This window comes from Salvelinus sp. IW2-2015, linkage group LG4q.1:29, assembly GCF_002910315.2.
Source record: "Salvelinus sp. IW2-2015 linkage group LG4q.1:29, ASM291031v2, whole genome shotgun sequence".
NCBI classification, from domain to species: domain Eukaryota; kingdom Metazoa; phylum Chordata; class Actinopteri; order Salmoniformes; family Salmonidae; genus Salvelinus; species Salvelinus sp. IW2-2015.
This window is the reverse complement of record NC_036842.1, coordinates 23,797,050-23,823,677: the sequence shown is the minus strand read 5'-3', so window position 1 is coordinate 23,823,677 and position 26,628 is coordinate 23,797,050. Positions and strand designations below refer to the sequence as shown.

The following is a 26,628-nucleotide window of genomic DNA, read 5'->3' as shown; positions in this document are numbered from 1 at the left end:
TTAAACTAGGGAAATTGTGTCACTTCTCTTGCGTTCTGTGCAACAGAGTCAGGGTATATGCAGCAGTTTGGGCCACCTGGCTCGTTGCGAACTGTGTGAAGACTATTTCTTCCTAACAACGACAGCCAACTTCGCCAAATGGGGGATGATTTAACAAAAGCGCTTTTGCGGGGAAAAAAGAACAATCGTTGCACGACTGTACCTAACCATAAACATCAATGCCTTTCTTAAAATCAATACACAGAAGTATATTTTTTTTTACCTGCATATTTAGTTAAAAGAAATTCATGTTAGCAGGCAATATTAAACTAGGGAAATTGTGTCACTTCTCTTGCGTTCATTGCACGCAGAGTCAGGGTATATGCAACGGTTTGGGCCACCTGGCTCGTTGCGAACTAATTTGCCAGAATTTTACGTAATTATGACATAACATTGAAGGTTGTGCAATGTAACAGGAATATTTAGATTTATGGATGCCACCCGTTAGATAGAATACGGAACGGTTCCGTATTTCACTGAAAGAATAAACGTTTTGTTTTCAAAATGATAGTTTCCGGATTTGACCATATTAATGACCTAAGGCTCGTATTTCTGTGTGTTATTATGTTATAATTAAGTCTATGATTTGATAGAGCAGTCTGGCTGAGCGGTGGTAGGCAGCAGCAGGCTCGTAAGCATTCATTCAAACAGCACTTTACTGCGTTTGTCAGCAGCTCTGCTGTTTATGACTTCAAGCCTATCAACTCCCGAGATTAGGCTGGCTACAACTAAAGTACCTATTAGAACATCCAATAGTCAAAGGTATATGAAATACAAATGGTATAGAGAGAAATAGTCCTATAATAACTACAACCTAAAACTTCTTACCTGGGAATATTGAAGACTCATGTTAAAAGGAACCACCAGCTTTCATATGTTCTCATGTTCTGAGCAAGGAACTTAAACGTTAGCTTTTTTACATGGCACATATTGCACTTTTACTTTCTTCTCCAACACTTTGTTTTTGCATTATTTAAACCAAATTGAACATGTTTCAACATTTTTGGGAGACTAAATTGATTTTGATGTATTATATTAAGTTAAAATAAAAGTGTTCATTGTTCATTCAGTATTGTTGTCATTATTACAAATATATATAAAAATCGTCCGCTTAATCGGTATCGGCTTTTTTTGGTCCTCCAATAATCGGTATCGGCGTTGAAAAATCATAATCGGTCGACCTCTAGCAGAAAGCACACACTCGCCCTCACCTTCACACATAGTCAACCACTCTAATTTAAAGTCAAAATGTATCCGTAGGAACAAACATTTTATCACCTCGCATCATGTGATGACGCATTGTCCCACTCAGTTCCTTTATATACCATTTAGTCACTTCCAATACTACTAGTTTGGTTTTGAATACGTGTCTCTGCCTGTTTTGTTATTTACATTAGCTCAGTCAGGTCCTATATTAACAGTATCTCCCCTCTGTGTATCTTCAGACAGTGGTGTGGGTGCTGGCATTGACTCCTACTATGAGTACCTAATGAAGGCCTACATTCTATTGGGAGACAACGTTTACCTGGAGAGGTTCAACACTGTGAGACTCTACTGTACTATTACCAGCTGCAGATATATTGCAATGTATTGCTCTATGCTTGTAGATAACACTCCAAATTCTCAGACACCATTTACATTTGAATTTAAAATGATACCTGCATCCAGATTGCAGAAACAGACAACAAAAAATGCATGTTCATATCAAATCCTCTGAGTTCAGATTAACTGTGGTCAGATAGAAATCAGATAAAACAAGATGTACATTAGTATGACGTGTAAACGGGGTCTCAGTCACATCACTGATCTAACCCCCCATATCAAAACATCATGCATAATGTAGGTATCTTTAGTGACCCCGGCTGTCTGTTGTCTCCTACAGCATTACAGCGCCATCATGAAGTACATCAGCCAGCCTCCGCTGCTGCTCAACGTGCACATGCACAACCCCACGGTGAGCGTCCGCAGCTGGATGGACTCCCTACTTGCCTTCTTCCCCGGCCTGCAGGTGAGTCCCATAACACATCCTCTATCATCGCCACTTGTCAGGGTTATGGTTAGCCCCCCTGCCTCTAATAATATGACATAGTATGCATCCCAAATGGCATCCTATTGCCTATACAGTGCACTACTTTTTTTGGGGGGCCCATATGGTGCTATTTGGAATGCAAATATGACATAAGTGAACAATGAGACACTCTGTTTGTATCATGACATCATCATGACCACATCTCTTTCCACTACAGCAGAAGAACGTTCTCTGGTTTTTAGGTTGAGTTTCTATAGTTTTCAAGTGGGTTGTATGATCAAGTATACGCTCTGAAAGGGAATCGTTCATAGTAAAGACTCTCTTATCAACCTCTTCAATATAGGTTTTGAGAGGAGACCTGAAACCAGCCATAGAGACCCATGAAATGCTCTACCAGGTCACCAAGCAACACAAGTTTCTCCCTGAGGTCAGAAAAAGTGACATTTGAGTCAAGAGGATAAAATCGGCTCTCAGCTCTGCTTGACTGCATGGTATTCCTCACGTTGCAGGCTTTCACCACGGAGTTCAGAGTTCATTGGGGTCAACACCCTCTGAGGCCAGAGTTTGCAGAAAGCACCTACTACCTCTACAAGGTAATGCTGTTCCCGCTGTGAAAAGCCAACATGCATAGTAAATGGTGTACTCTGAACTGGTTGAGAAGGGTTGGGAATGGGATAAACCATGTTTTCCCTTCCACAGGCCACAGGTGACCCCTACTACCTCAGAGTGGGCCAGTCCATAGTGGAGAAGCTCAACGCTCATACCAGGGTGCCTTGTGGGTTTGCAGCCGTGCAGGATGTCCGCACAGGGACCCACGAGGATAGGTAAAGGAACACAGTGAAACATATGGGTTAAAATCTGAAACCTCAGGTCATCTCCACTGATTCCTTCTCACTCCAGCCTTCAACTGCTATTTCCAATATTACTAATGGATATGTTGGTCTTTAGCAAGAGAGCTCAAATGACAGTGTCATGTGACACATTATTTGTTCTGTTCAAGTGATTTCAAACATTCCCTTTCTCTTTAGGATGGACTCATTCTTCCTAGCGGAGATGTTTAAGTACCTGTACCTTCTGTTCTCTGAGAAGAACCAGCTTCACTTCGACATCGACGAATACATCTTCACCACCGAGGCCCACCTGCTGCCTGTCTCCCTGTCCACTTCACAGCCCCCCTGTCGGGGCAACAACACGGTGAGGCTCAGTCAGTTACCAACAGTTGTGTTATGGTCAGAGGAGCTGAAACTGATTTGCCATATGGTGTCTATTTGAACCAGCTGTCCAGTTATGAACGGGTGTTATGTTATGGTCAGAAGAGCTGAAACTGATCCGCCATTTTGTGTCTATACGTTCCAGGAAGCGCCCACTGCCGTGGAGGAGGACCTGTTCACCTACTCGTGCCCCAGCACCCAGACCCTGTTCCCCAACAACCCCTCCTTTGCCAAGACCATAAGGGACAGCTACAAGTACCTGACTGGGGTGGGCCGGGCATTCCATGCTTCACCTGACAGGTGTGTCTGTGTCCGTGTTCATGTGTTGTTGTAAATAGCTGCACATTCACTAAGATTTATTATTTAAAATTTTCCTTTTGTTACATCCTTTGTGTTAACCCCGGCATCCAAAAATTATAAAACTTGAATAAACGCTTGGCGGTAAGGATGACATCAGTGGTGTAGCCTACTGGCGATACTGATATCACTTATTGATATCTGCTGTACATAGCGCATTGATGTGAATCACACTGCTGCTCTCTCATTTAGCTATTTGCGCCTTACGGATGGATTGTGGTTGTTGTGGATGGCTGTTTAAATGTGTAGGCCTATGTGTATTTTAACACATATATATAATGGTTGAATTGAATGAGTTTAACCACCTATCAATCATTGTTTTTGTGACCAATGGACAGCCAATGAAAAATGCTCTCTTGCAACAGCTTCATAGTGTGGTTTGCAGCCTTTCAAATAAACATTTGAGGGAGTTCCTCCATTCTAAACTCCTCTATGGTATATTGTGCTCCAGTCCATACTGTTAAAGTAGTTTAATTTAAGAAGAGTGGGGCTTTTATTGCTCAATCTAATTCATGCTGATAAAAAAAATTCCAAAGACCTAATGGACATATGCTTAAACTCTCACACTTTTGATAGACTTGAAACAAATTATCGAGATGTGAAAGTGTCGCCAAAAAAAACAGACAAAAGGCCTATAGCAAATGCAACATATGGCATTACATTTTCACATGCAAATGGCTCTTTTCTGTAGTTCTCAAAGCATGCCATTCCATGAGAGCAGCTTTTCTTTTTCTTTTTTACTAAGCAATGAGCCCAATCAATCCTCCATGACAACAAAATCATAAACAACAGAGTAGGCTAATACATCCTTAGTTGTTGGGTTATGCTCAGGTAAAACAATTTGGGTAATCTATATTTCCAAGTCCTTTTTTTGTGGATCAAGGGATATTAAATTGATTGGAAGGACTGAAAATCTGAACGACTTTTGCTTTTAATGTAAAGATATGGCCTTATCATATTATTATATGTAGTAGAAATTGGTTAGAAGAAGCCTACATAACCAACACATAAAGGAAAATGAATCATTTATGGCCAGCTATGTAAACTCTAACATTGATTTATCCTGCTATAAATGCTGTTCAATTGGTAATATACGTTTTTTGGCTTCTAGAAGTAGAACAATTTATATTACCTCTTAAAGGAAAAATCCGCCCAAAAGCACAAATTCCTACAATTTACAGTGTTAAATAACACTGTGACAACAATATCTTCTGTGAACAAATTATTAATGTTGTCGTTATTATAAGGTTGGTAGCAACGTGAAAATCATTGTGGAAATCTGCAGCTCACGCCGACTACAAAACCCACAATCCAATGCTCTATGGGTTGGCTGGCTAGCTAGCAAACGTAGCTACACACAATAATACCAAAGTCTATATCAGAATGTGTATTAGGTAGTTAAGTGTAAAATGGCCTAAACAAACTCCACTATCAATTTAGGAGTATACAATCTCACTATGTTTACACTGCAGATTGATGTGCTTCGCAGAGTGTAATCTGACATGCAATGGCCAGGCAACAGCACCATGCAATGTACCCTGGATTGAAGAGGCAGACAAATAGGAGAAATATGGTGGACCCTCTTAAATTACACATTTCTTGAGGTCAGAGTATCGCAAAAATATGATCAATGACTCATTGGAAAGAAGACAACCTCCCGCGTTTTGACATCGGACAGTTTTGTAATGTAAAATAGATGTTTTCACAATCTAAAAGTCGTAATCATATTAACTCCCAGTGTAGTGATAGCGGCTTTATCGCAATGCCACGTCACAGACTGAGTAATCCAGAAACGTCACAGGGGCTATAAAACTGAAGTGTACGTTTAGAACGTTTTATCACCACCAAATATGGTAGTGAGAGGAAGTTTCAGTCGCGGGTAGTGGGAGAGGATGGAACAAGGTGAAACTGGGACGACATTCTGCAAAATCTCAATACATTTCTGTTCCCAAAACTAGAATCTGTTACGAACACAGTGCACAAAGTTTTTTTTTAATAGACTTGACGATTTGCTAAGGTTGTAGAAAATTACCTTGTTTAGGAGTGCAAGATTGAATTGAGTTTGTGCACACGCGCACTTCAAAGAAGGCTTTCGCTAATGGAAATATGCAAATAAATTCTACAACGCGCCAATAGGATATCACTAGCTCGTGCTTGTTCTGCCCACTGCTTCATTTGCTCCCACTGTAAACCACACAGATGAACCATCTCGAGTTAGTTATAAATGCGTCATACCAGCCAAATGTCGGCCTTCTTCAACGGCAATAGCTCAGATACAGTGTAATGAACCCGGGAATCGGTAGAACATTGCTCAGAGATGAAAGAGAACAATATAATGTTCAAAATGGGTGAATCTTTCCTTTTTAAGGGGAAAGTAATCTAAGTAACAAAGTAATCAGATTACGTTAAAGTTTGGGTAATCCAAAAGTTACTGATTACAATTCTGGACAGGTAACTAGTAACTAACTGATTACATTTAGAAAGTAACCTATCCAACCCTAATGTGGAGTAATGTCTAAGGATTCCAAGTTTTCACATGCTCCCCTGATAAAAACATATGTGCTTTATCTGCCACCTTGAGGAAAACTAGTTTGAAAATTCTAACATACTTTATGTAAAATACATTTTGTGTGTTTCTGAACATTGCACCATGCTGCCTTGTTGACAATATGACCAGGCAGCGCAGATGACTATTTGATTTGAGAGGGGACTCCCTCACCGCTTTTGCCCGGGGTCTACCCCAGTTCAGCTTAATCAAACTCCCTATCTGATGATTGTGTGTTTGCAGGGGCATCGAGCTGCCACTTCACGACCACGGTATGGAGCCAGTGGAGTTTCTGAGGAGCATGGGCATCTCCCTCACCCCACTGAATGACGCTGGGGCAACAGACACACATGGGGTAAGATGATTGAGCAGCTTATTTATCTATAGCACTCTATTGCCTCTAGGTCTGCATCCCAAATGACACCCTGTTTCCTATATAGTGCACTACTTGTGACCAGAACCCTATGGGCCATGGTCAAATGTAGTGAACTATATAGGGAATATGGTGCAATTTGGGATGTGGTCTAGCATTCTATTGTCTCTATTGCTTAGCAGGGCAACATTACTCTGTCTCCCTCATGCTCCTGTGTAATTCATTTCACCAATGTCTTTATTTTAATGAGGCACATGAAGGTGTTTACAGGGTGAAACTGGTGGCAGAGGTGACCCAGACCCCAGAGGAGGAAGTAGTGCCCCTCATCGTTCAGCTCATATCCCCCCCGTATCTGGGTAGAACGGTCCTGACTGCTGGACCAGCCAAGTTTGGAATGGACCTAATCAAGCAGGAGCATGGGGTGAGCTTTCTTGAATCTTGCATTTATTTGTATTTACTTTCTATGTCACTCAGAATATTGATAAAAGACAGGCATGCATTTCCTAGTCCTCTTAAATGTATCACCCAAAGACTCAAATTTAAATATTTACCCATGTCAGCATTAGTTTTGGATATTTCTGGAGCTCTTTGGATGTCTGCATGTGTCACTACTGTATGGAGTATTTACAGGAATCTCTTCTCCCTTCTCTCACACACACACACCCTGTTCCTCTCCAAGGTGAAGGGCAGCATTGTGAAGACCTCTCCCTACACAGCATGTGGGCCCATAGAGAATGCTCAGGAGCTGAGTGGGCACATTGCCCTTGCACTGCGTGGCGACTGCATGTTTGCTGCCAAGGCCCGCAGGCTACAGGAGGCGGGGGCTATCGGAGTCATCTTCATAGGTGAGGGAAAAAGACACACACCAATTCTGCCTCTCTCATATTACACCCACACAGTCCATAATATCAGGACACAGCCTGTTACTCTGCTGTAAGAGTCAGGAGCTTAGGGAAAGAGTTTAGTGGGGCTTAACCTAGTTTGAGAAGGCCATGTTGGTCTGCATTGTTAGTGCACTACTGTCTATTGTAACTACTTACAATCACTCACTTTTTTGTGAATTTACAGTAGTTCCGTGTTTTACCCTTCTAAGTTAGTCCCCTAACAGGCTTTGATTGACATGCCATTCCTTTTTTCATCCATGTCACTCACGAGCCTTATCCTCAGGGATGCAAACTAGTCACCTTTCATTTTGAATCCAAAATAGGTGACCTACGTGTAGATCCGATGACAAAAGTTTTGGAGGGGGGGGGTTGGATCACTGCTGGCTGTAAGCGAACGAGAGATTCGCATTTGGAGCAATACTAGTGGCCGTAGGCTCAGCCAATCGTTCACATAACAATAGAATGCAGCGCAGCACGCGACTAACACGGAACCCAGACCGGCTGCGCGCGTGCGCCATCGAGCATAAATTTATTTTGTCCCCCTACACCAAACGCGATCACGACACGCAGGTTAAAATATCAAAACAAACTCTGAACCAATGATATTAATTTAGGGACAGGTTCGAAAAGCATTAAACATGTATGGCAATTTAGCTAGTTAGCTTGCACTTGCTAGCTAATTTGTCCTATTTAGCTAGCTTGCTGTTGCTAGCTAATTTGTCCTGGGATATAAACATTGAGTTGTTATTTTACCTGAAATGCACAAGGTCCTCTACTCCGACAATTGATCCACACATAAAACGGTCAACCGAATCATTTCTAGTCATCTCTCCTCCTTCCAGGCTTTTTCATCTTTGAACTTATATGGTGATTGGCATCTACACTTTTACCACGACAACCGGCAAAACATTTCGTCTTTCAATCACCCACGTATAACCAATGAGGAAATGGCACGTGGGTACCAATGAGGAGATGCGAGAGGCAGGACTTCCAGCTCGATCTGCGTCAGAAATAGAAAGGAGGTATATTTTAGCCCTTGGCATCGCAGACGCTCGTTGGCGCGCGCGAGCAGTGTGGGTGCAATAATTGAATAACACAGATTTCTAAATTTATTTTGTGGCGCTCGCGCACGTCCGGTCTGATCAGCATGTGAAGAAAGAAGAGACAACCAATTGACAAGTAACAGCATCAGTGGTGGTGAAGCGTACTTCATGAGCTGTAACCGAAAAACATTTGGAAAGTTTGAGGTGAGGGAGAACGTGTTGGTGGAACAAGTATTAGCATTGTTAAGTATCTTGCTAGCTGGATCGAATTCTCCGTTAGCCAGAGTAATGTTGAGCAACATTAGCCAATTTAACTGATCAAATAATTGAGTTTATCGTGTGAAAAATAGCTTGCTAATAAAGTCAAACAGCCAACGTTAGCTAGCTAACGTTACAACATCAGATGAGCTATCATTATTAACCTAACCAATTCGCTCTAGTATTAACTGGTATACGACTCTTTGTCGTTCCTCAAGAGAGAGCATACTTAAATTCACACAGGACACCGGATAAGACAGGAGAAATACTCCAAATATAAGACTAACCCGACACATAAACTACTGCAGCATAAATACTGGAGGTTGAGACAGGAGGGGTCAGGAGACACTGTGGCATGTTTTGTGCTGCTACCATGACCGAGGTAAAGACAGTTTCAGGTTGGATATTCGCCTGTAGTTTTCCTTACGTCCACCAACAGCAGTTAGGGACCGTCAACATGGTGACAAATCAACATTTTCAAATTTCAATAGCTATCTAACCATTACTCCTAAAACTTTCAAAACTGGTTCTAGCTAACCCGATGGCATAGACACACATTGCACACATTTATTTTTTGTTGATTTACATCTCGCACTATTTTAAATTATTTATTTACATTTTTGAATTTCAATAGCTCATTGGTCACATGACCGACTGGACTCAAACAAGGTTCAGCATGTCCACTGACTACCCTTCTATATTGCACACCCTTTAGTTTGTCCATTTTCATCTCACAAGATTTCACATGAATTTCTTTACATTTAAAATTTCAATAGCTCCTTGGTCATGTGACCTAGTGACTTCAAATAAGGTTCATAATGTCCACTGAGTGGGCCCTACACATTGCACACCCTTTAGTTTGTCCATTTTCATCGCACACGTTTTTACATGAATTTTTTTACATTTAAAATTTCAATAGCTCCTTGGTCATGTGACCTAATGACTTAAAACAAGGTTCAGAATGTCCACTGACTATACCTTCATATCGCACACTCTGTTTGTCTGCTTTCATATCGTGATATTAGACTTAAATCTGAAAGCTTTGCATGCCATCATTTCACATGGGTGTTCTAAAAAAATATATTCCTACGTCTTTTGAGTAAAATCCTTTTTCCAAAATTGATTTAGGTACATTTTTGTGACGAGGTATAAGGGTTGTGATATGGGTCATTTAATAGTAAAATAATTTAAGGGATCAATACATTTCTATATTGCTTCCCCAGTATCTGCATGAACCATCAGGCCAAGTGTTTTTGGTTGACCCTGCTGGACAGAAAGAGAAGGAGGAATCGGAACACGCTGCATTCAAATTCAGGTCTTAGTTATTCCATTGTACTGGATCTAATACGTATTAGGATTTTACATACATTCATAAGTGTAATACTTTTTTATGACATACTGTGAAAAACTCTCTTGGCTGCTGGCTCTGTCACTTTCAGACATGTGCAGAGCAGACTGAAAGGGGAAGGGTAGCTCTTGACTTGAACCACAGGGGTTCTCTGTAAAGAGAGAGTAATCCAAAAGGCACAGACACACCCCTTGACTTTCAATTGGCACCCTTGACCTGTATGTATTCTCTCCTGATTGGCTCTGTGGTGCACAGTCTGGCAGTTTGACTAAAGTGCCAGAGGTATGAGGAGAGACATCCTCCTTTGTATTTATGGGAACAAATATTTCCTAACACTTTGGACAGTTAGAAGACACAATGCATCAATGCAACAATTCTTTTTTTTTTTTTTACTAATTACTGTCCATGAGTAACCTCAACCTTGTGGGTGTTTTGGCCAATAAAGTGCCAACTCAATTCTACCAGTGACGAGTCTCTCATGCCCCTTTGAACGGGGACACAGGGCAATAGTTTTTAATCTAAACCCGCCCTTTTTTACTGGAGTACACTAACCCCTAATTGGGGCTCTTTTCTTGACACATAGTAGCAGTTTACCAGATAAGTGAAGAAGATCAAAATGTAGATTGTTGTAAGGGTGTATTACATCCTGTGCTGGCCACATTGTCATATCCATTCTGGAATCTGAGTGGAAAAATCATAGCTGAAAAATGCTTCTGTATGTGTATACATTTTCTCCCAAGACAGAATTGCCAAAGGGGGTGGAGTTGCAATCTACTGCAGAGTTCTGTCATACTATCCAGGTCTGTGCCCAAACAGTTCAAACTTCTACTTTTAAAAATACACCTTTCCAGAAATAAGTCTCTCACTGTTGCCGCTTGTTACAGACCCCAGCTGCACCCTGGACACCATATGTGAATTAATTGCCCCCCATTTATCTTCAGAGTTTGTACTGTTAGGTGACCTAAACTGGGATATGCTTAACACCCTGGCCGTCCTACAATCTAAGCTAGATGCCCTCAATCTCACCCAAATAATCATGGAACCTACCAGGTACAACCCCCCAAAAAAAGTAAGCGTTAGTTGCTTACTGGACTCTGGCAATCTATGTGAAACTAGTTAACGTAACTAGCTAACGAACTATCCACGATCTGTTAACTAATGTGTTCCCTCTACAGTATGTGGTTAATTTTCAGAATGTGAATGGCTCCTTTTTTCAGTTCGCTGCAGCTAGTGACTGGAACGAGCTGCAACAAACACTCAAACTGAACAGTTTTATCTCAGTTTTATCTCTTCATTCAAAGACTCAATCATGGACACTTACTGACAGTTGTGGCTGCTTTGTGTGATGTATTGTTGTCCCTACCTTCTTGACCTTTGTGCTGTTGACTGTGCCCAATAATGTTTGTATCAACTGTATTTACAACCCCAAATCCGTAAACTCGGGCACCCTCATAGATATCATCCTGACCAACCTGTCCTCTAAATGCTGTCTTCAATAAAGATCTCAGCCATCACTGCCTCATTGCCTGCGTCAGTAATGGGTCCGCGGTCAAACGACCACCCCTCATCATAGTCAAACGCTCCCTAATACACTTCAGCGAGCAGGCCTTTCTAATCGACCTGGCCCGGGTATCCTGGAAAGATATTGACCTCATTCCGTCAGTAGAGGATGCTTGGTTATTCTTTAAAAGTGCTTTCCTCACCATCTTAAATAAGCATGCCCCGTTCAAAAAATGTAGAACCAGGAACAGATTTTGCCATTGGTTCACTCCAGATCTGACTGCCCTTGACCAGCACAAAAACATCCTGTGGCGTACTGCATTAGCATCGAATAGCCCCCGCGATATGCAACTTTTCAGTTAGGAACTTATCGGCAGACTCAACAGCCTTGGTTTCTCAAATAACTGCCTCGCCTGGTTCACAAACTACTTCTCAGATGGAGTTCAGTGTGTCAAATCAGAGGGCCTGTGTTCTGGACCTCCGGCAGTCTCTATGGGGGTGCCACAGGGTTCAATTCTCGGGTCGACTCTTTTCTCTGTATACATCAATGATGTCGCTCTTGCGTCTGGTGGTTCTCTGATCCACTTCTATGAAAACAACACCATTCTATATACTTCTGGCCCTTCTTTGGACACTGTGTTAACTAACCATACAACTCTCCTTCCGTGGCTTCCAACTGCTCTTATATGCAAGTAAAACTAAATGCATGCTCTTCAACCGATCGCTGCCCGCACTTGCCCGCCGAGCATCACTACTCTGGACGGTTCTGACTTAGAATATGTGGACAACTACAAATACCTAGGTGTCTGGTTAGATTGTAAACTCTCCTTCCAGACTCATATTAAGCATCTCCAATCCAAAATTAAATCTAGAATCGGCCTCCTATTTCGCAACAAAGCATCCTTCACTCATGCTGCCAAACATACCCTCGTAAAACTGACTATCCTACCGATCCACTCTACTCAGACTGCATCCAATTTGCTATCACAGTGCCATCCGTTTCGTCACCAAAGCCACATATCCTACCCACCACTGCGATCTGTATGCTCTCATAGGCTGGCCCTCGCTTCATATTCGTCGCCAAACCCACTGGCTCCAGGTCATCTATAAGTCCTTGCTAGGTATAGCCCCTCCTTATCTCACCTCACTGGTCACCATAGCAGCACCCACCCGTAGCACGCGCTCCAGCATGTATATTTCACTGGTCAACTCCAAAGCCAATTCCTCCTTTGGCCGCCTTTCCTTCCAGTTCTCTGCTGCCAATGACTGGAACGAATTGCAAAAATCACTGAAGCTGGAGACTCATATCTCCCTCATTATCTTTAAGCATCAGCTATCAGAGCAGCTTACAGATCACTGCACCTGTACATAGCCCATTTGTAAATAGCCCATCTAACTACCTCATCCCCATATTGTTATTTATTTTATTTATATATATTTTTTAAATTGCTCCTTTGCACCCCAATATCTCTACTTGCACATTCATCTTCTGCACATCTATCACTCCAGTGTTTAATTGCGAAATTGTAATTTTTTTTACCACTACCGTCTATTTTATTACCTTACCTCCCTAATCTTACTTAATTTGCACACACTGTATATAGACTTTTCTATTGTGTTATTGACTGTACATTTGTTTATTCCATGTGTAACTCTGTGTTGTTGTTCGTGTCACACTGCTTTGCTTTATCTTGGCCATGTTGCAGTTGTGAATGAGAACTTGTTCTCAACTGGCTTACCTGTTTGAATAAAGGTGAAATAAAAAATTTAATAACATTTTAAAATACTGTATGTGGGAATGTCTTATGTCCGTGCTACATGTAGTGTTGGTACATGGAATATTCCTCAACTGCATATATCATAAATTGCTATTACAAATAGAAGTATTATGTTCAACAACTGACATTTTCAGATATTATTTTGACAAACACACTTTGGTGCTTACAATTCATTCTCTATTGTCATAGATTTGGTGGGCACTGTCATCTCTGATCTTTGTGATATGACTTTCTTTAAGCACGTACTGATGAAACTGTCACTTAATATTTTTTTCTTAGTCTACAAACGCTCATTTATTCACTCTGTTCTAGGGTTGGATCCTATATGCTACGTTTATTATTGTCCTGTAAATGGTTCAGTGCCTATAATTTAGGCTGTGTGTAGAATGGGGCATAAAGGAAATTACCTCTACTACTAAATTACTACTAGATTATAGTGGTTGATATTAACGATGAAAGGAGATTATCTGTCTCCTATTGTGTACTGCTGTTAAATACTGGGGGGGGGGGGAATAAGTACTTAGAACTACCAATTATTATAGATAAATATTAAAGAAAAGGGTAAACGCAACACTGGACTGAACCCCCTAATTGTCAAACTAATATTAATGTACAACAATATAGAAGAGACATAACTATAGGTTATGCAATATGGGTGTATATCCACTGCACGCTTCTTAGGTGTGTAATTGACATGACCAAGGAGCTATTGAAATGTAAAACTATGAAAAATGTACGTTACACCGTGTGATTTTACAGTACACAAACAAGTATGCAATATAGAAGGGTACATTCTGCACCATGTTTGAAGTCACTAGGTCACATGACCAAGGAGCTATTGAAATTTTACATTTTGAAAAATTCATGTAAAATCTTGTGAGATGAAAATTGACAAACTAAAGGGTGTGCAATATAGAAGGGTAGTCAGTGGACATTCCGAACCTTGTTTGAAGTCACTAGGTCACATGACCAAGGAGCTATTGAAATTCGAATGTAAAATTGTACTTTGTTTACGCTCCCTAACTAATTCAACTAGGAATACAAAATGCTGCTCACATTTCCATATGTTTATTAGCTTTGGAAAGCGAATTAATGTCCAAATCGTGAAAATTTGGACATTAATTTGGAGTCTCTGGCTCAAGTGGTTTGAAAGCTATTGAGGTTTGAAAGTGCGAATATCCGTCGAATATCCAACTTGAAACTGTCTTTACCTCGGTGCTACCATGTTGTTGTTATGTTGTTGCTACCATGCTGTGTTATGTGTTGCTGCCTTGGTATGTTGTTGTCTTAGGTCTCTCTTTATGTAGTGTTGTGTTGTCCTATATTTATATAGTATTTATTTATAGATATTTTTTATCCTAGTCCCCGCAGGAGGCCTTTTGCCTATTGGTAGACTGTCATTGCAAATAAGAATTTGTTCTTAACTGACTTGCCTAGAAAAATAAATAAATAAAAAGGAACACCACACTTTCCCTCTTTCTCACTTTTTCAATACAGTGGATAAAAGGGGTATTCCAGGTGTACACTCTGCCTGAAAGAGATCAATTATGCCTACAAAGGGTATCGTGCTCTGCTGGCACATTGTAGAACAGATGTCCACAGGCAGAAAGTGTACAATGTAATAATGTGCAGTGTAACCCAAATATATTGTTTTTGTTGTGTTGAACTTGACAGTAATAGATATGTGTGAGTGAGGGTGATTGTCATTATTTTTACTCATTGAATGTTATTTTTGTACACATGTAGCCTTGTGCACTTGATCGATGTCTACTATAGTGGCCACTATAATAGAGCAAACATAGAATGCCTGTTTGTTTCATTCTATTTCTACTTAAAGATGTTTTTTTTCCCCAAGTGCAATATTTATATTTGTGTGGTCACAAGCATTCTATTATAAATGCTGTCATGGCTAACTGCAATATTAGTAGGGGGTTTTTCTCAAGATTTGAGTGTAGTAAAGTCTAGGCAACAATTAACATTGGATTGCTTTCTTTAAATTGTTTAGCTTTGAGTTAGGTTCACATGAACCACTTTTTATTTTACACAGAGGCTGATCATATTCTTTTGTTCTTTAATTAGTTAAAACCTGCATTTTCCCCAGCAAGGATTTTCAGTTTGCATCCCTGCTTCCCTACAAAACTAAATTTCCCATGTTTCACTGTCCCTCCTAGACCACCGGGAAGGGAGTAACAGTGCAGAGACGCCCCTGTTCCAGATGGTGGGAGACGGCGGGTCCACGGCTGAAATCACCATCCCTCTGGTTTTCCTGTTCAGCCAGGAGGGGGCGCTGCTCACCTCTGCTCTGGAGGATCACAGCAATGTAGATGTGCTGATGCTGCCCAAGGAGAGACAGCTAGGTAAGAGAGGGGGCCTGTGCAAAGTCTGTGGTCTAGCGGTCAGTCACATATAATGCTCCCCACCGAAGACCAGGGTTCAATTACCGCATCTATGCTTCCTGCTGTTGTCCCATTTGCTTGTCTCCCCATCTGTTGCCAACAGTCTAAATTAAAGTGTAAAATGTAATAAATACATTTTAAAAAGTGGCAGCCTGGCTATGGGGGTTCATTATGAGGATGAAGGGTTCTAAATTTAGCAAAGGTCAAATAGCCCAAAAACCTCACTCATGTTTAATTCTGAACTTTAGTATCGTTTTTTTGAGGTTCAATGAAAAAAACACTTCTGTAACTTAAATGCAAGATGTTTGAGGTGTAACAGATTACATGTTTTCCACTTACACTGTCTTCTTCTCTCCCTCTGTCCCCCTGTCTTTCTCTTTCTTGTTCTCTCTTGGTTTCCCTTCTGATCACTACTCCAGACAAAGCAGATAAGCCCCTGGGGAAGATGAACATCAAGTTCCGCCTGGCAGAAGAGGGGGAGCTAGAGGAGGGGGAGGCCAGAGGCCCCACCCTGAAGTTTGTCCTGGAGAAGGGAGAGGTGGTGTTGGAGGAAGAGGAGTACAGACAGCAAGGAGACAGCTGCTTAACACCTGGAGGCGATCATGTGCCGTGTTCTTATGGACAGACTGCTGCCTCGCCCCCCTCCCACAGCCCCAATGACCCCAATACAGACCCCAAATCTCAGGACAGTCAGGTTCCTCAACCCCCTCCCACTGACCACGGGCCCTGGGCTCCCCAGCACTGATCCCTGGTCAGTGTATACAGGCATGTTGCTGTGCCAAGAGAGCCCTCACTGCCTTGCCGCACACTCGGGACTGGACTGAATTGATCGTTTTAACCAAGAGGGGAGCTTAGTGTGACAGTCAATCCCACTGACTCACTCACTCTCCCTTCTCTTGTAGTTAATAGTTATTGGGACTGCAGTATGTATTCATGTATAGGAAGGGATGGGCATTGGGCAGGGGTAGTGCTACACAAACATAGCTCGTTAGTCTTACCTTGCTACTGTAGCCTCATCCCCAGTTGTATTGTGGTGATAACATAGATTTAGTCAGATGCTTGTAAGAGAATTGATGATGTGCACATTTCAGAGAAATAGCTGAGGTAAGCAGGGGGAGGGGATATTAGGCTGATATAGGGCACCTTTGTCTGAAGCCTTGTGTTTGAGTACTGTACTGTAGGCTAGATTGTGTTGAGCTACTGCAATGATGAGGGGATTTCTTTACTGTCCCCTGTACCAAGATGGTGTCCTGTGAATACAGTGATGTGTGTTAATTTCCACATTGTGGCAAGTAGTGCTGTTTGAAGGGATGCGTTATCACTCACAAGAATAACAAACTATAATAAGGGGCCAGTTTCGGTGAACTGATGACTTCAGTCTTATTTATTTTGTACTGGTAAATCAGGGAAATTTAAGATTGAAAAATACTTGAATGTGTGTGATCGTTACTACACTACCGAATCAAGACCTTGTATCGACCTTAGTCTTGCGTATTCCATTTTTCAAATGTCAGTTGGTTATTATTAAAGGTAGACTCGGCGATACACGAAGTAAACATCATATCTGGCCGATATCTGTAACAACTAAGACCGTTTAAGTGCCAAACTAAACGTCTCTGCTGTTTTGGACCCGTAGCTACCATGTTGTAGCAGCGTGAAGCGCACCAGTGCATGATATGCAGATACTGTGTGAGAAGAAAGTCTTGCATTGCAGTTAACTCAATATCTGCGAAGCTGCTCGTTGCAACTTTAAAACGCTGAGTCTACCTTTTTAAGTTAACGCCAATGCCTCTTCTAGGTCTTTATCGGATGGTTTTAGCTCTAGGTTTGTACTCTTCCTGTCTTCACCACTGCCACCAGAGTCTTATAATGCCATGCACTTTGGCACATGGGCATCTTCCTACTAGAGCTATTGTCAAGGTGGCGCCACACCCAGGGACTGCTCCTCAAACAGCTCACAGTACACTAAACAGTCTGTCTGTGTTTTGTCTGTTTGGTGTCTCTCATTGCAAACAGCCTTTGTATGATTGTCTGTGTGTGGACAGTGTAAAAACATCAGACTGTTCCATTGTTTTCTCTTTCTTTCCATTCATCTTTTTGCAGTGTGAGATGACCTAGGCATGAGTGTGTGTGTGTGTACCAAGAACAGCCATAACGTTTATATTTGTATGGTCAAATGCAGTCACTCACATCTGCGTATTTTATCATTCATTCCTGAGTCTCAATTTTATCTGCCAGATGTTGAATAATTTTTGCATGGGTTTTGTGTAATATATAATTTTAAGGTGTAAAAGTGGGTTATATTCCAATGATCCCTGTGGGAACATGGGAATGGTTTGTAAAGAAAAGCAGTGTTTTGTCATGACAGAGTGTATTCCAAACAGTTAACAGTGTAGTAGACCGGTCATTGTTGCTGCTCACATTTTAAATCTTATTCCAACATTGCCACCTATATACATGTGTATACAAGTCAAAGTCAACCTGTATACATCTATGGCATCTATGACCATTACTGTCCACTCAGAGGAAAGCGCCATGAGACATTTAAACATAAGTTGACTTTTTAGATATTTATTCCGCAAATATTATTTGCCTTTTGGAAATGTTGATGATAGGAATAGCTGAAGCTCCAAAAAGTGCCAAAGTGATTATTGCTGGTAACACAGTATCAGATTCTAATGTACTTTGTATTTTGTGAAGATTCTTTGAGAGCTGAAGCAACTTGATCTTGTCAATAAATTAAGAATCATGATCTCAGTTTTTTGTGACTAGGTTTTTCTTTTAAGTTCAGTAGCCTACTTGTTTTACTGCTTTATTGTGAGGTTTCGAGACTGATAAAATCATTTTCTTTCAGGGGAGAGTGGTGACAAACCTCAGGCTTATAGCCGGGCCCAGTATACAGACCTGGTCACACGCAAGGACACTGGACATACAGTGAGGGGGGAAAGTATTTGATCCCCTGCTGATTTTGTACGTTTGCCCACTGACAAAGAAATGATCAGTCTATAATTTTAATGGTAGGTTTATTTGAACAGTGAGAGACAGAATAACAACAAAAGAATCCTGAAAAACACGTCAAAAATGTTATAAATTGATTTGCATTTTAATGAGGGAAATATGTATTTGACCCCTCTGCAAAACATGACTTAGTACTTGGTGGCAAAACCCTTGTTGGCAACCTCAGAGGTCAGATGTTTCTTGTAGTTGGCCACCAGGTTTGCACACATCTCAGGAGGGATTTTGTCCCACTCCTCTTTGCAGATCTTCTCCAAGTCATTAAGGTTTCGAGGCTGACGTTTGGCAACTCGAACCTTCAGCTCCCAATGTGCGGGAGCACTGGTTGGTCGGGCCATTTAGGTAGTATGTACATGAATGTATAGTTAAAGTGACTATGCATATAAGATAAACAGAGGACTATGCAAATAGTCCGGGTAACCATTTGGTTACCTGTTCAGGAGTCTTATGGCTTGGGGGTAAAAACTGTTGAGAGGCCTTTGTCCTAGACTTGGCACTCCGGTACCGCTTGCCATGCGGTAGTAGAGAGAACAGTCTATGGCTGGGGTCTTTGACAATTTTTAGGGCCTTTCTCTGACACCGCCTGGTGTAGAGGTCCTGGATGGCAGGCAGATTTGCCCCAGTGATGTACTGGGCCGTACGCACTACCCTCTGAAGTGCCTTGCGGTCGGAGGCCGAGCAATTGCCGTACCAGGCAGTGATGCAACCAGTCAGGATGCTCTGGATGTTGCAGCTGTAGAACCTTTTGAGGAACTCAGGACCCATGCCAAATCTTTTTAGTTTCCTGAGGGGGAATAGGCTTTGTCGTGCCCTCTTCACGACTGTCTTGGTGTGTTTGGACCATTCTAGTTTGTTGTTGATGTGGACACCAAGGAACTTGAAGCTCTCAATCTGCTCCACTACAGCCCCGTCGATGAGAATGGGGACGTGCTCGATGCTCCTTTTCCTGCAGTCCACAATCATCTCCTTAGTCTTGGTTACGTTGAGGGATAGATTGTTATTCTGGCACCACCCGGCCAGGTCTCTAACCTCCTCCCTATAGGCTGTCTCGTCATTGTCGGTGATCAGGCCTACCATTGTTGTGTCGTCAGCAAACGTAATGATGGTGTTGGAGTCGTGCCTGGCCATGCAGTCGTGGGTGAACAGGGAGTACAGGAGAGGACTGAGCACGCACCCCTGGGGAGCTCCAGTGTTGAGGATCAGCGTGTCAGGGACATGTTGAAAATGTCAGTGAAGACACCTGCCAGTTGGTCAGCACATGCCCGGAGCACACATCCTGGTAATCCGTCTGGCCCTGCAGCCTTGTGTATGTTGACCTGTTTAAAGGTCTTACTCACGTCAGCTACGGAGAGCGTAATCACACAGTCGTCCGGAACAGCTGATGCTCTCATGCATGCCTCAGTGTTGCTTGCCTCGAAGCGAGCATAGAAGTGATTTAGCTCATCTGGTAGGCTCGTGTCACTGGGCAGCTCGCAGCTGTGCTTCCCTTTGTAGTCTGTAATAATTTGCAAGCCCTGCCACATCCGACAAGCGTCAGCTCCTTGAAAGCGGCAGCTCTAGCCTTTAGCTCGGTGCGGATGTTGCCTGTAATCCATGGCTTCTGGTTGGGAAATATATGTACGGTCACTGTGGGGATGATGTCATCGATGCACTTATTGATGAAGCCGGTGACTGAGGTGGTATACTCCTCAATGCCACTGGATGAATCCCGGAACATATTCCAGTCTGTGCTAGCAAAACAGTCCTGTAGCGTAGTATCCGCGTCATCTGACCACTTCGAAATTGAGCGAGTCACTGGTACTTCCTGCTTTAGTTTTTGCTTATAAGCAGGAATCAGGAGGATATAATTATGGTCAGATTTGCCAAATGGATGGCGAGGGAGAGCTTTGTATGCGTCTCTGTGTGTGGAGTAAAGGTGGTCTAGTCCCCCCCCCCCCCGGTTGCACATTGGGTAAAACGGATTTGTTTGCCTGCATTAAAGTCCCCGGCCACTAGGGGCCCCACTTCTGGATAAGATTTTTCTTGTTTGCTTATGGCTCCCGAGTGGCGCAGCAGTCTAACGCACTGCATCTCAGTGCAAGAGGCGTCACTACAGTCCCTGGTTCGAATCCAGGCTGAATCACATCCGGTCGTGATTGGGAGTCCCATAGGGCGGCACACAATTGGCCCAGCGTCGCCGGGTTAGACCGTCATTGTAAATAAGAATTTGTTCTTAACTGACTTTCCTAGTTAAATACAGGTTAAATAAAATGAAAAATGGCCTTATACAGCTTGTTGAGTGCGGTCTTACTGCCAGCATCGGTTTGTGGTGGTAAATAGACAGCTGCAAGTAATATAGATGATAACTTTCTTGGTACATAGTGTGGTCTACAGCTTATCATAAGGAATTCTACCTCAGGCGAGCAACACCTCGAGACTTCTTTAATATTAGACATTGCGCACCAGCAGTTATTATCAAATAGACACCCCTTACCAGACGTAGTTACTCTGTCCTGCCGAAGCACGGAGAAGCCAGCCAGCACTATATTATCCATGTCGTCGTTCAGCAAAGTCTCTGTGAAACATAAGATATTACCGTTTTTAATGTCCCGTTGATAGGACAATCTTAATCGTAGATCGTCCAGTTTGTTTTCCAATGATTGCACGTCGGCCCAGTCTGAGCGTTCCCGTCACTCCCAGAGGAACCCTACTAAGAAGAAAGCACAGAAACAGCAGAACAGTCCTCCAAGCCACGAGGTAGGCCAATGCTCACTCTATGCTATAGAAAAAAAAGGTTTGAAAAGAGTTCTACGGCTGTCCCTATAAGAGAACCTTTTTTGGTTCCAGGTGTAAACCTTTTTGGTTACAAATATAACTATTTTGGGTTCCATGTAGAACCCTCTGTGGAAAGGGTTCTACCTGGAACCAAAAGTTATTCAAAGGGTTCTCCTTTTTTTCTAAGAGTGTATGGGGCAGTTTCCCAGACACAGGTAAAACGTAGTCCTGGACTAAAAAGTAAGTTCAGTGGAGAATCTCCATTGAAAATGATTTTAGTCGAGGACTAGGCATAATCTGTGTCGGGGAATCTGCCCCTGTATCAGAAAAGTGTTCTGAGATAAGAGGGGTAACGCTTTGGAGGTCATATGTAGCCATGTGATAGGGGTTATTGTAGTGTTTTGGTAATGGTTCTCACACCCTATGATCCATACAGTTACAGAAACTCTATGTATGGCTGGCTGAAGTAAAAGTATTCCCATTGGCTGCCTTCAGATAGATGGCCTGAAGCCGTTCAGCTGTATCAGCCCTGACAGTGGAGCTCTAGATGTGCTCCAACTGGGACCCTTACGAGACAGATGTCACCTTCCTCACCGACGTGACACTAACATGCACTGGTGCTGTACTCACTTTCTGGGATTTTGGGCAACACTTTTATAGCACAAAAATAGGCTATTGTTAACAATGTTATTTTCTCAGAAAAAAAGAGAGGTTGGGTTATATTGATATTGTGATAGCACTTTAATTGACTTATTAAATAAAGGGGTAATACCAGGGTAATAGTGGAAACAAAGGAGCTGCTTAGGCCTACACGTTGTCTCTGGCATAAACATGGACTTTACATTACATATATTACCAACAAATATGCATCAGGAAGCTTTGTAAATATTTTCCCTCCTTCTAATACCGATAAGGCTATATATCCTCATACTTTGCTGTATATATGGTTCCCAGAGCAAATAATTTACAGTGTACAGTGATTACATTGGTGATGTGAAACGAAAAGGAAAACATTTGTTAGCCTACGTTTTTGTGTGACTGGTAGTGGTCAAACCAGAGACAAAGGAACACACCGTCTTTGGTTACACCATAGGCTACACAAGACACACACCTGGCGTTCGCCTACCTGCCTGCGCTGTCTGTCAAAGTGCCCAAGCCTGTTTTCTAAACGCGTCATAACGCCGACACCAAGATTTGACGTAGCCTACCTCCACGGTTCACCCGTGCCCCTCCATCTAATCTCGCCTCTCTGTGTATGCTGAATTCCCCGCCTCCCCACTTTTCAACGAGCGCACCGCTATTTTTAGCACTGCCACGGATTAATGTAAAGTGGCGCAGAGACCGTGAACCGGACTGTCCACAAGCATTGTAGGACCTCGCTCGATATCGGTGCATTTGGTGTGTTATTTGTCACGGAAACCACTTGGCACGGATTCGGAAATCGAGTGGGGGAATGATGACAAACGCCATGTCCCCGTTTCTGGCTTTCTTTTCCTAAAGAAGCATTTTCAAGGATGATGCTTTCGAAGCGGATCGAACGACAACCCCGGCACTCGCTCCTGCCCGTGGTTCTCCTATGTTTCATTCTCACCACTGTCAGGGCCAGCATGCCAGGTAAGCATATAGTTTAATTCTAGGACAAATTAAACCTTTTTTTTTTTAAAGGCAGAATTATATTTGGTTTTGTCCGGTATAAAATGATAATGATTAGCCTGTGCCCGAGGTCTTCTTATTTTAAAAACAGCCCGCATCCAATTTAAAAACAACAAACATAACATTAAAAACATGACATTATTTGGTCATCATTTTATGGAGAAAATTGTTCAAATGGCACTGCAATATACATGTTTATTTCTAATTGTGAGTTGAATCAATGAATTGTGTTTAACGCTCACTGTGCTTTACTACTTAGTGCGTGACGGTAACATTTGCTTCACTAAGAGTTGTGACATCTGATATGCAACAGGGTGCTGCTGCTCTCTACCAAGACAACAGTCTACTTTTAGTCTGGTTTACTAAATCTAGATATGCCTCTGCGCAAACTAAGAAAAGGGATCGAGAAAAATACATTCTCAAGAATTCCCCACTAATTCCCTAACTCGTAATTTAAGTTACTCAAAGCGTTTCCGCTCTACAGTTGCACAGTGTATTCCCTAGCAAGTCTAAGGCACTGCATCTAGAGGCGCTAGAGGCGTCACTACAGTCCCTGGTTCGATTCCAGGCTGTGTCACAAACGGCCGTGATTGGGAGTTCCATAGTGCGGTGCACGATTGGCCTAGCTTCGTCCGGGTTTGGCCGGCCATCATTGTAAATAAGAGTTTGTTCTTAACTGACTTGCCTAGTTAAATAAAAAGCTAAAAAATGGATGTGGTCTATATTATTTGACATTTTAAGTAAATAATGTTGTAGTTTTAGCCTGTATTGCAGATTATAATTGGTGGGGAAAACACTTAATTTAGTAAATTTAATAAAATGTAATTGTAATTTCCATGAAAATATTGAACATGTAGGCCTTATTTTACTGATTTAAGTAAATCACCTTTTTATAAAAGACAGATGAGGTTGAAAAGGATGAATTGGAGAATGAATATTATCTGATGATGAGAGGAACTGGCTGACTGACTGGTGATGAGAGCTATCCACACTGAGGCCCTATGAGCAACACAAAAGCTCTTTAACTTTCTGGACTAATCACACACATCCCTCCATTAGCAGTGGCACTCTTTAAATCGTATACACTCATGCTGTTCCCCACAATAACTCAAACACACTCATACACTCTTTAATATAGTGTAACTCCGGCATATACAGTATAATCCCAAAATGGTGGACCTCTATGTGTGCAATGTATATCTCTACAATACATGTGTACACAGACCTCCTGTATGTTGGCCTGTACTGTTTGTTGAAGCTTCAGAGTAAGGTTTCAGGCATTCAGACAATGTTTACCATTAGGTTTTGTTATGGGTGTATCATCATCCTGATTGACTATAAGCAGGCTGTTGAATTGCTAACATGTTCATGTTATGTAAGCCGAGTACTGTCAAAGAGAATGAAAGCCAGCGATGGAAATGCATCATATAAATCAACCTGTATTTGCATTGGCACCACTTTTGTGTTCTGAGAGCTTCTCCACTGTAAAAATGCCCTCTGTCTTATTCAACTGGCTTCTGTTGATGAACAACACCACATTATAAACATATTCTCTCTCGGGCCCTACTTTTAGCTGATTCTCCCTGTTGTCATCAGTGTTTTATTTTCAAATGTCAGATTTATCATTGCAAAGGCAGTGCCTTTGTGTGGTTTTCTGGCAATCTTGTCACTATTCAGTGATCAGTCGCGTGGGGGCTTGCTTCTGTTAGAGGGAGAGATTACAGTTTAACTGTTATTGCTAGTCACAAATAACATGCACGCACGCACACACACTTTTGTGACCCAGATACTGTCCAGATTTTGCAGCACCTATGGGGCCAGGCAGAGAGAGCAGATGGAAATAGTTAAGGGTCTGAACTGACACTGTGACAGAGGCCCACGTAGACCACTGACTCGCACTACTGAAGGGGTGTCTCTCTCTCTTTCTCTCTAACCATGTTTCCATCGAAGGTTTTATGCGAGTAAAGTCATGCTGTATGAAAAAAAGACCATGACAGGTTTGGTGGAAACATGAAGTGTTGGTACAATTTCAGAAATGTCAACAGACAAGTTGTTCATTCGACATGGTAGGATATTTTTGTGTCGGTATAATCAATTATGCAACAATTGCGGTGGGAACTCTTTCATGTTCAAATATTTATATAATAAACCATCATGTCAAAGTAAACTTGGAGTCACGCAATGATATGCTATACATTGTACTACCATGACGTGGAAAAGCATTATGCGTTTATAGGTAGATTAAATAAGTTATGATGAACTTCATGGTGGTTAAGGGATGGACGGTGATAAGCTTAATGCAAATGTTCTATAAATATTGAGGGTTTTATTTGAATGCTGGTGACATGATGATCGACGCTTGGCTGGCAATATCAAATAAAAATGATATTGCTCTTATTTATATTTCATCATACAACCTACCCTGTCCACTTTGTCAGCAAACTGTTCTCTAGAGAACATGTGCCGAAACCAGATAGGGAAAGTTTGCTTTTAATTCGGTTTTTATGTAAATGGCATGTTATAGAAGTGTCCAGACACGTTTTGTTAAACGATTTTACTTGTTTTTGAGAAACTTACCACAACCAGGCTTGGATAACACTGGAGGCCCCTTCAGTCTCCACACAGTTGGGTAAAGTTGCTTTTAGTTTTTTTGTGCCCATTATGTGGAACAACTTCCAGAGCTCTCTGAAATTAGATGTTCTGGTCCCCCTTGATCAGTTAAGAGTCATGATTGGATACCTCTATGTTGATAAATGTATTTTTCTTATTATATTTTGTATATTGTATGTTGTCCATTTCTAAAAGGACGTATTTGGGGTAAGTTTCACAAAAACAAGTGAAATTGCTAAAAAAATGTCTATAACACTCCATTTACATAAAAAATTGAGATTTGGTTGAAGAAAAGCAAAATTCTCCTTTAAGGCTGTGAGTTTGACCATGCTGTTCGATTTTTAACAGTGAGGCGGAAACAGCAGTTCTTTACTTTTCTTGCCCCAAGTGAGGCTTTTATTAGCAAAAGTGAAGATAGCCAGGGAACTGTACAAATATTTACATAAGAAAATAACAAACTGGATGTTGCAACAGGAATACAAACTGAACCTAATAGAGCGCTTCAAACAAAATCCAGGCCTCAAATGTACTGTAACCCAGCAGCATGCCAACCAGTTCCCTGTCCAATCCCAAACAATGGACAGGGTTTAGATACACATACATTGTGGGTATCAGCCAATAGGATGAACCGTATCACATCATGATCAATTAACATTAACAATGCAGGAAATTCAATACAACATGTTAAGTTCATAAACATACACTATATGTTTTCATACCAGCACACATATCAATAAAGCTGCTCCACTTGCTTTAAGCATAAATACAACCTGGGATATAAACATGTATGTCCCCCGGGATAAGCTACTACCGCATTACTCGTACCATACATTAA

The 26,628-nt window shown here is 41.8% G+C and overlaps 2 protein-coding genes across 4 annotated transcripts in view; both read left to right on the top strand.

The window, feature by feature from the left end:
• LOC111961698 (ER degradation-enhancing alpha-mannosidase-like protein 3) overlaps positions 1-18,518 on the top strand; it is a 25,329-nt gene extending 6,811 nt beyond the window's left edge. For all 3 annotated transcript variants that reach the window (XM_023984160.1, XM_023984159.2, XM_023984161.1), the window contains 12 exons: positions 1,485-1,582; positions 1,922-2,047; positions 2,412-2,495; positions 2,578-2,661; positions 2,768-2,892; positions 3,097-3,262; positions 3,425-3,579; positions 6,425-6,536; positions 6,805-6,975; positions 7,234-7,399; positions 15,537-15,722; positions 16,181-18,518. In XM_023984160.1, the coding sequence (XP_023839928.1) occupies positions 1,485-1,582; positions 1,922-2,047; positions 2,412-2,495; positions 2,578-2,661; positions 2,768-2,892; positions 3,097-3,262; positions 3,425-3,579; positions 6,425-6,536; positions 6,805-6,975; positions 7,234-7,399; positions 15,537-15,722; positions 16,181-16,506 (1,799 nt within the window). In that variant the 3' untranslated portion in view covers positions 16,507-18,518. The remainder of the gene's footprint in view (positions 1-1,484; positions 1,583-1,921; positions 2,048-2,411; positions 2,496-2,577; positions 2,662-2,767; positions 2,893-3,096; positions 3,263-3,424; positions 3,580-6,424; positions 6,537-6,804; positions 6,976-7,233; positions 7,400-15,536; positions 15,723-16,180) is intronic.
• Positions 18,519-22,762: 4,244 nt separating this feature from the next.
• Positions 22,763-26,628, top strand: part of LOC111961697 (neural proliferation differentiation and control protein 1) — a 41,390-nt gene continuing 37,524 nt past the window's right edge. Inside the window, exon 1 of the mRNA XM_023984158.2 lies at positions 22,763-23,144. Coding sequence (XP_023839926.1) covers positions 23,045-23,144 — 100 coding nt within the window. The 5' untranslated portion in view covers positions 22,763-23,044. The remainder of the gene's footprint in view (positions 23,145-26,628) is intronic.